This window comes from Arachis hypogaea, chromosome 13 (assembly GCF_003086295.3).
Source record: "Arachis hypogaea cultivar Tifrunner chromosome 13, arahy.Tifrunner.gnm2.J5K5, whole genome shotgun sequence".
Classification (NCBI taxonomy): domain Eukaryota; kingdom Viridiplantae; phylum Streptophyta; class Magnoliopsida; order Fabales; family Fabaceae; genus Arachis; species Arachis hypogaea.
The window spans coordinates 21,531,377-21,541,247 of NC_092048.1; the positions used below are offsets into that span (position 1 = coordinate 21,531,377).

The following is a 9,871-nucleotide window of genomic DNA, read 5'->3' on the forward strand; positions in this document are numbered from 1 at the left end:
CCATAAGAATTTATTAATTTTGGTCATCAGTTAAGTATTATTTAAAAATATAAAATAAAATATATTATTAAAATATTAAATTAAAAAAATTAAATTAAAAAAATTTAATTGATAATTAAATGATAATAAAAAATAATAAAATATGATAATTTTTAATATTTGTTTTTTAAATAATTTTGTATAGCTAAATGCTAAAGATCGCGTTTTACATCAATTTTGATTTCGAAAAATTAAATCTCTTAATGAATTATTGAAAGATAATATTGTGATTAAATTGATAATTTTTTAGTTAAATAATGTTATAATGACTTATTTTGTGACGTGTATCTAAATTATCTAACGGATGTAAAAGACTAATTATTAAAAATCATATTATAAAAACACAAAATTAACCATACCGAAATTGGGACTACAAAACCCTGTTCACGATAACACAAACAAGAATGAAATGGTGAGAAACATAAGCATGTTTTTGTTGAGATCAGATTGGGAATGCCTCAATGATTGATGGAAGAGCATTAATGTTGATGATGTTGTAGCGAGGGAAGCCTGTTTCCTTAAACAGGCAGTTCCAATTTTCTTGGGTCCTTTCTTTGCCGCCACTGTTGTGTGCAAGAAGCATCATGTCGAAGGCAAACCCAGTGTCATCAAACACATCATTTCCTTCCGGCTTAAGAACATGATCCACAATTATCACCTTCCCACTCTCTCCTATTGCCTTCTTGCAGTTCTTCAAAATCTTTATGCAGTGCTCGTCGCTCCAATCATGTAAAATCCACTGTTGAAAAACATTGGCAATTATATTTTACACTTTGAAAACTATGAACTAAGTTGGGTTTAATACCTTCATGTAAATAGCATCTGCTTGAGGAATGGAAGCAAACATGTCTCCACCAACATGGGTGATACCATCATACATGGGTGCCGTTGCGACAACATGAGGCAAATCAAAGTTAATACCTTTGATGTGTGGGAATGCCTTCACAATCTCAGAGAGTGACCCTCCAATTCCACCTCCAACATCAACCAACGACTTAATCTCTTTGAACCCATCTTTGTAGCCTGATATCACAGCCTTTGACACAACCCTTGCAGTGCAAACCATACCCTCATTGAACAACCTGTTATATTCAGGGTCCAAACCTACGTTTCACACCTTAAAACATTAGAAACATTTATACTACATAGGAACTTGATTACAAATATTTATATACTTGATAACAATTTTAAATGTGAAAATTTATTGAAAACCGAGTGAAACTCTAAGGATTTCAAAAGTAATTCAAACATAGAAAAAATTAGTAAAATATTTAAGAAATTCAAAAAAGTAAAACATTATTTACCGTCAAATACAAGCCCATACTATGTCCAGTTTAGATAAATACCTTAATTAAACTTTTTTTAATAAAATATCTTAAATAATAAATGATTATATTAAAAGTAACTTATAAATAAGTTATTTTGTATTTAAGTTTTTAGCTCTAAAAGTGATTTTTCTTTTTTTTATAAAAATGTGATAAAAAGTAGTAGTATTATAAAAGAACTCATTTTTTTAAATTTCTCTATAAACTCCTAAATAACTTTTTAGAAAGTTGCAATTTGATTTTGAAAATTGTACAAAATATTAATACTACTACTTTTCATAAGTTATTAGCTCAAAAAAATTACTTTTGAAACTTCCCAAACAAGCCTTGGATCTGTTTTATATCTTTAGATTTTTAAAATAAGAATAAATGTTTTATATCTTTTTATAATTTTTTTATGAATATATATTTGAAAACTTTTACAAAATTAAAAAAAAAATTCTAATAATCAATTTTGTTTTGGTTTTTGCATGCACCTTTTAATTCTTGATTTGGCAAGAAATGAATATTTGCAGAAGAGTAGAGTTTGAAACCTGTCATAACAAATTGTTCATGGCCATGGCACTTGAAAAACGCAGTTCCATTTTGCATTCCTTCCCTGATACACTGACTAATGTAGTGAGCAGGGTTCAAGTGAATGGGATGATTCTCAAGCAGCAACATCGGCGCCAATGTCATCTTTGCGTCGCGTAGGATCCACTTGGAGGCGCGTGTGGCTCCGTACAGCGTGTCTCCGTTTTCCGAGTGCTGAGCACTGAAGATCTTTCTTCTTACAAGAACCCTCATTATTCTTTGGAGCATCGAGATCTCAGGCGAAGCCGCGTCTTCAATTTCTTCGCCGATCTTCGACAACGGCAGCGACTCGCCGTGCCGCTCGATTATGTCGGCGATGCCGAGCTCCACGGCGCATTTTAGCGCCATGGAGTCTGTGAAGCTGGTCATGAACTTCCAGATTTCAGCTTGACCAAGCAATGATTCCATCTCCTCCTTGTCTTCCATGTTTACACCTTGCTGATCATCACTCAAATAATTTGCTAAGTAATAAACAAATTTGAAGATATTGATGTTAGACATCATTTTTTTTTTTTTGGAAATTTAGTTGGGAGTGAAACAACTTAATGCTTATGGATAAATTTTTTATATTAATTATCTTACATATTGAAGTTCATTTACGAAAATTTTAATTTTATTTTTTTAATAGAATTACCAAGAGAAGGAAGTCTTGAAGCAACCGATAAGTAGTTTTTTTTATGTATCTAGATAACCAATCATTTTTTTAAACAACATGAATAACCATTCATCAAATTAAAATAAAAAAGTATAGGTAAATAATAAAAATATTAAATAATGTGACAATAAATGTATTGGATGTATAGTGTGCGAAATGTTATTCTAATATTAAGATTTAGGTAGATAATTTGAAGGTATAGTGTGTTTTTATTTGATTAGTGGTTGTTCATATTGTTCAAAAAAGTCATTAGTTACTTAGCACCGCCCATAAACATCCGATATATTCATTATTCAAATTATTTAGTATTTTCATTATCTACCTATACTTTTCCTTACATTTTTTTTTAATTGCGACTTTGTTTTTAGATTTTAAGAACGCAAAATATTTGTGCATTGAATTATCCTTTTAATAGAATTATAATTTCTTTTTCTACAAGAGTAATATTAGTAATTGCGTATCTTGACCTAAAATTCGAACTTAAAATACTTACGGGTAAAATGAAGTATTTAGCTATTTAAGCGTCATTTTTACGGATGATGTATTTAAAGAAAAAGAAAAAATATCTCTTCAAAAAAAATATTTGTTAGTTTTAACAATTTATCGTTATAATGTAGTAGTCCATTATTTATGTTCCAATAATACTAAAAAATATCTAAAGTTATTTTATATTACATAATATTATATTTATAATTTTATACATATAATATCTATAATTATATATTTATTACATTTAAAATTATACAATTATTTTTAACAATCACTAATAAATATTAAATAGAATAAATTTAGATTATTTGAATTAATTTTTTATTATTTTTTATTTATGCTCTATATAATACCCATTAATATATAACTAATATTTGTAAATTTTAATTAGCAACAAAGAGATCGATAATTAATGCACCAATAATATATATAATGATGCATGAACATGAAATTGTGCAATGAGCGATACAAAGTAGTCACATGAATGATAAATTAATTTGGGCATATGTTTATAATCCTTGTTAGAGTTCATAGCTGGGACTTACATATAGCAATATGGTATATACGCTTCGACGATAATAATGGAATGCGAAAACAAGAAAAGAAGAAAATGTATTATGTATGTGGCGTGTGTCTCCAATAATATGCAGCAATGAGAAATTATACATGTATATTGTGAGCTTAAGGACTCACCTGCATCATTTTATTTTGTCTTTTTTTCTTCCTGCAAATTGAGTATAACAACTTCTCGCTATACCTTTTTATAGAGTAAACATAATTAATATATTAACAATTCCACTACATATCCAAATATTTTTTACAATTAAATCTAACTAAGTTGATCTAAATCGAACAAAATTTACTCACACAACGTACACGTAAAATTATGTCCTTTTTTTTGTATTTTTCTCTTTTTTCTATTAATGTTGTTGTTGCCGTGTTTTATTTTTTTCTTTTCTCATTTTTTTGATTTGATATTGTCTTTTTGTTTGATTTTTTTGTTTTATTTTTTTTAAGAGAATAAAATAAAAAAATATGAAAAAATAAAATTAAAAAAATAAAAAAAAAAGATAAAAAAGAAGAAAAAACAATAGAAGAAGATGTGGAAGAAAAGGAAGAATTTTAAATTATACAAAATTTATAAGAACAAAAAAATCAAAATTTCTTAACAATAATATATAAATTTCTAAATTTTGACATTAAAATTTTGCTACAAAAATGTCTTTTTTACTGCTGTAATTTTTTTTCCTTCTTGTTTATTCTTCTTTCTTTTCTTATTTTTCTTTTTGTGTTGCTCTTATTTCTTCTTTTAGGAACATTACTTCTCATATTACACTACAAGAAAAATATTACTGTCAGATTTATCGACGAATTTGACAATATATTCATTGAGTAAAAATTACTGTCGGATTCAGATTTTCGACGATAAATTTGCTGGTAATAAATAGAGGTAAAAAAAAAATTGGCGTGATCATTACCGTCAGATTTAGGGAAGAAAAATCCGACAGTAAGATCAGATAATTAAATGAAATGCACCGTTTTGGTCACAGATTGTGTATTGCCGACGGATTTTTCCAACGATAAATCTGCCAATAAAATTGACCCTAAATTTAAATTTGCGAACTCTTCCCTTCCATTTCTGCAACATCATTAACCTCACTTCTCTCCCCTTTCTCTTTCTCTTTCGCCGCTAGCCCCATCACCACCATTCGCTGCCGGTTGACCACTTTCCACGACTCCATCCGTCGTCGCCGTTGAGGAGCGTTCACCTGGCCTGGAGCTTGTTTCTGTTATGGAGGAGCTTGTTTCTCTTCTGCGAGTTGCTGTCTCTATTGTTCACTGTTTGCCTCCGTCAGCTGCAAGCAATTAATTACAAGTGAAGGATCAATATTCGATAAATTTATCTATTTTTTATATAAAAAAAGTTTTAACTAATTTAAAAAATTATTTTTCTAAATATATACTTTATATATAAATAATTTATTTTATTATATCTAATTTAATTTTAATAGAATCTTAGATGAATTTCTAAATTTTTTAACCTTTTCATCCATTCAATGACAAATTTGATTTTTAAAAACTCATGTAAAAGCGAATAAGAATAGTTTTTCTTTTAAGTTATTTTCAAATTTTTCGTAATTAAATATAAGATCTGACTTTTGAAAAAAAATTTAATTTTTTATTTTTTAAAAAAAATATTTATTTTTAACAAACAAAAATTATTTTATATTTAAACAGATTTTTTTCAAAAAAATTTTAAATATTAAAAATATCTTTTGTTTCTGTTTTTTTTTTAATAAGGTATTGTTAACTTAAAAAAAAAAACAAATAATTTATTTTTTTATTTAAATAAATTTTAAATTGAATAAAAATAATTTATTAAAAAAAATTCTTTTTTAATTAAAAAAATACTTTTTCAGAATATGAAAGAAACCTCTTCTTAATATAACGAATATTTTTACTGGTTAATTCTCATTGAGAAATAGACAAATGGTATCCCAGCCCCTACCATTTCACCTATCAAACCTTATTTTATTACACCTTATAGTACCTCTTATTTCTACCTCGACATTATTTGTGCAACAAGAAACAAACACTTCACAAATCGCAATTGAAATCTATATTTTATTAGGTAACAACCGAGGATCTGCAATCTGCAGTTTATCAGAATCTGTCCCTTGCTTATGCCAAAACGTTGCTATATTATCCTTATGGTCACAAAAATATGTCTCTCTCCAGTGGCGAACCCACATAGGAAGAAAGCGGCAATAGTCCCTAAATTTTAATTTTTTATATATAAATTATATATAAATTTTAGTTTAATTTTTTTTTAATTTTATGTTGGGAAAAGCTGTCAGGAACAGACGCATTGCTCCACTGTTGGTAGAGGGGGATCATATTGAACTGTCACACTTACAATTTGCGGATGACACTGTCTTGTTCTGCCCGTCGGAGCCTGAAATAATTGTTAACTATAAGAGACTGTTGCGGTGCTTTGAGTTGATGTCAGGGTTGAGCATCAATTTTGAAAAATCGAATCTGATCTCGGTGAACTGTGAGCAAAGATGGATTAATCAGACATGTGGAATACTGGGATGCCAGCAAGCTGCTCTACCGGTAAGATACTTGGAAATTTCTTTAGGTGCAAATCCGCGGCTGGTAAAGACTTGGAAACCAATCATTGATAAAGTGGAACAGAAGCTTAGCTTGTGGAAAGCAAAGGTGTTGAATAAATCAGGGAAGCTGGTCCTTATCAAATCGGTGCTGAATAGTCTTCCCATATATTACCTTAGTCTGTACAAGATGCTGAAAGCTGTGGCGGACAAGCTGATCACTTTACAACGGAACTTTATGTGGTGTAAGGAGAACGGTAACTATGGTATACCTATGGTTAAGTGGGAGGTAGTCCAGGCGCCAAAAAAGGTGGGGGGCTTGGGGGTTGGTGATGCAGTGCTAAGGAACACAGCGCTCCTGTTTAAGTGGTGGTGGCGGTTTTCAAAGGAGGAGTGCCCGCTGTGGAAGAAGATTGTTTGTTCGTATAGCAAGTTGAACCCGAATGTAATGTTAGCAACTCAGCCTCTACCAGTAAAAGGAGGGCCTTGGAGAGACATTTGTCAGCTGAATATAAAAGAACCGCGGGTTCGGGATAAAATGGTAAGTGGATTGGCAATGGAAATAGGCAATGGTATGCAAACCCGATTTTGGGAAGATAACTGGGTTCAAGGTGGTGTTCTCAAAGGGAGTTATCCGAGACTATACTCTATCTCAAGCCAGCAAGGACTTCTAATTGAGGACTGTGGTTTTTGGGATGGGCTTGATTGGATATGGAATTTCCAATGGAGGAGGGAGTTGTTCTAATGGGAACTGGAACTTGTCAATCAGCTTCATGAGAGGTTAAGGCCAGTGAGGTTGTCATCAGGTAGGGAGGACAGCATGGTGTGGAAGTTTGACAATAAAAGTGTTTTCACTACTCGCTCTGTGATACAGGCTATACAAGCGGAGACCATTCCGACTGAAATAACGAGCTATAGCTTCACGAGCTCCGTTTGGAAAGGTTTTGTACCTCCGAGAATTGAGCTCTTTGGGTGGTTTGTGTTAGTTGATCGAGTTAACATCAATGAGCGGTTGGCTAAAATAGGAGTCAACATTCTGGGAGATAGTTTGTGTGTAATGTGTACTAAGGAATTAGAATCTGCTGAACATTTATTCCTTAGGTGCGAGGTAGCTTGGCAGGTGTGGTGCAAGTGGTTGAGGTCACTAGGTAGAGAGTGGGTGATCCCTGGAACCATTAGAGAAATGTTTGAAAGCTGGCGTGGCTTGCATAATAGACAACAAGGGCTGAAGATGTGGATGACAGTGTTCTTTGCAGTAATTTGGAACATCTGGTTGGAACGGAATGCACGAATCTTTAAGAATACAAGAGCAAGCCTGGAGGTCATCCACACAATGACGGTGATGAGCTATACAGAATGGCGTGGTGGTGATTCTGGGGGAGGCTGTTGATAGGTCTGGGGTTGTTAGGGGTTGGTTTCATTGGTAGCTCGTTGTGTGTCTTCTTCTTTATTTTGTATGCTCCACTTTAATGTGTTGAGCTTCCTTTGTTTCAAAAAATTTTTTTTTTAATTTTATTTTATTATATAAACATTTTTATTTTTTTCTAATATTTTATTTAATTTTGTCTTTGGTTCTCTTATTCTTTCTTTCTCTTATTTTTTTTAGTCAAATATCTTTAATTCTTTACGCACACTCTCTCTTTTTTTTTAATGGGTTCATATATCGACCTTTTAGACATAACTAAAATTTAAATTCGATGTACCTCCTAGTAAGACAAACATAATTACAACTAAATCAAGCTTTGCGGTGCATTCTTTCTTCCTTAATTATAACCGTATTAGACATGTGTCTTCCAAGATTCGAAAGAACTTTTGGGATTTGCAATAGCCACTTAAAAAAATTTAAAATTGTCCTTGTTGGTTGTTGCAATAGCCAAATTTGGAAACAATTTTATAGAAATAATATGATACTTACAGTATATATGTGTGTGTTGTATATAATATTATTATTTTGATTTTTATAATAATCTTATTAGTTTTAATACGTGATAGCAGTCATAGCACGTTACTTTTATATCTATATCAATAATTATTATTATTCAAAAATATAATCATATTAAATATATATTAAAATTAATCACTAAAATTAATCATTAATATAAAATTTATATTAAAATACAAAATATACATTAAAAATAAATTAACAATACATATATTATTTATACATAAATACATAATAATTAATTTTAGTGTATAAATAGTATTTTTGTTTAGTATAATAATTGATTATATTATGATGCTATATATCGTGCACTACAAGAAAGTCGCTGGATATCGTCGGATTTACCGAAAAAATCTTTTGGTAACCTGATTCCCGTTAGATTTAGTGGCAGAATAAATCTGACGGTATAAATCTCGCTAATAACTGTTTACTTGTGGATATGCGGATTTAACCGACGATAAACTTAATTTTTTGTTAAAATACTAAACAATTAATTAATTTATCGTCCACAACATCAACCATATATTATCATAAATTAAGCCAATAGAATAACCAAATTAAATACCAATTCATATTCAATAAAAATTTCATTGTCAACAATCTCATAATCATTACAGCAACTTATGATGCGAGTGCATAACATTATTGTGAGCAAATAGAAATTATATATATATCCTATTGATTTACCTAAATCTTTAGTATTATGAGGAACTAGTACTAAAGTTATTGGGAGAAAGAGAATTTTTATATAGGAAATTCATCATTTCAATCATAACATGGACAAGGGAACAAAAGAGAACAATCTCTCAAGAATGAAACCTGACATTTGAAAGCATGTCATAAAAATCATTCATAGTTCGAACCTAAAGAAAAAGAGAAAGTAAATAGTTTAGTTCCAGTCTCAACAGATTATAAAATAAATAATATTTAAAAATTATTGAGCATGGCCAAATGAATAAGTGCATTATGTTCAATAATTTGATTGTCATGGCATCTCTTGTGCTGTCTTAGTATCTTTAATCATATTCATAACATTTGGGGCATCAAGAACCTCTTTTAAAGTATGCCTATAGATATCATGACAAAATATAACAAAATGGAGACAACAGAAAATCTTGCTCTTCCCTGCTCTGTTTGTACTTTCTTATAAAGATTAATTATTGTTTGCCTCAAATCATGTAATTGTTGTTTTTAATTACCTTCTATATTGTTTATCAATGCTTTTATTAATCATGCAGCTAACCAAGTCACCCAAAGTCTACAACTAAAAGATATTCTTTTCAAATTAAAAACTCTTAAATCTTTGTCAAAATTTTCAAAAAGTTTACACGGTCATTCCTTATTATAAGCACAAAAAATCCTATTGAATCTACTAATCAAGGCATTCAAACTTAAGCGAAAAAGCTGAACAAATGAACGGTTTCTTTTACTTCATGATATATGCACATAACTGACCACTTTAGTTCATTATAATAATTCAATATTTTCTTGTATAGTAGCTTCTTTACTTAGAAAACAATCTAACAAAAAAGAATGAAAATGGATTCTTTAAGCATGCAATTTCAGAATAGGATGCATATCTCAAGAGTATAGTTCAATATAATATTTCAGTCTTAAACCTTGAGTGTGATACAAGTGAGTGGTAAATTATGCAGGAACTCCAAAGTATAAAATTGAATACAAATAGCTCTGGTAACATTAAAATTGATCTACAGGATTTTGGAATTAGACAGGC

General features: G+C 30.2%; 2 protein-coding genes across 5 annotated transcripts; one reads left to right on the forward strand and one right to left on the reverse strand.

Moving 5' to 3' along the window:
* Window positions 1-357: 357 nt before the first annotated feature.
* LOC112737634 ((R,S)-reticuline 7-O-methyltransferase) lies at window positions 358-3,894 on the reverse strand. Of its 4 annotated transcripts, none has more exons than XM_025787615.2 (4): window positions 3,775-3,894; window positions 1,898-2,375; window positions 845-1,143; window positions 358-778 (listed from the first exon to the last, which is right to left on the reverse strand). In XM_025787615.2, exons 1-4 carry the CDS (start codon window positions 3,781-3,783, stop codon window positions 482-484), a joined length of 1,083 nt encoding a protein of 360 aa, XP_025643400.1. In that variant the 5' UTR covers window positions 3,784-3,894; the 3' UTR covers window positions 358-481. The 4 variants fall into 4 exon arrangements, with proteins under 4 accessions (XP_025643400.1, XP_025643401.1, XP_025643398.1 ...); XM_025787616.3 differs by having other exon boundaries at window positions 1,898-2,398; window positions 3,775-3,884; XM_025787613.2 differs by lacking the exon at window positions 3,775-3,894 and adding an exon at window positions 3,627-3,768.
* A 3,120-nt stretch (window positions 3,895-7,014) lies between these two features.
* On the forward strand, window positions 7,015-7,584 carry LOC140177483 (uncharacterized). Its single transcript, XM_072210596.1, has one exon. The coding sequence runs from the start codon at window positions 7,015-7,017 to the stop codon at window positions 7,582-7,584; it is 570 nt and encodes a 189-aa protein (XP_072066697.1).
* Window positions 7,585-9,871: the final 2,287 nt, after the last annotated feature.

What these genes read in the sequence shown, in the direction of transcription:
- LOC140177483 (XM_072210596.1), top strand. Translation starts at nt 7,015, where the DNA reads ATGGTGTGGAAGTTTGACAATAAAAGTGTTTTCACTACTCGCTCTGTG.
- LOC112737634 (XM_025787613.2), bottom strand. Translation starts at nt 3,749, where the DNA reads ATGTATAATTTCTCATTGCTGCATATTATTGGAGACACACGCCACATA. An exon ending in TATATACCATATTGCTATAT is followed by an intron (nt 2,376 to 3,626) that starts GTAAGTCCCAGC and finishes AGTGATGATCAG; the next exon opens with CAAGGTGTAAACATGGAAGA. An exon ending in CAGATGCTATTTACATGAAG is followed by an intron (nt 779 to 844) that starts GTATTAAACCCA and finishes GTTTTTCAACAG; the next exon opens with TGGATTTTACATGATTGGAG.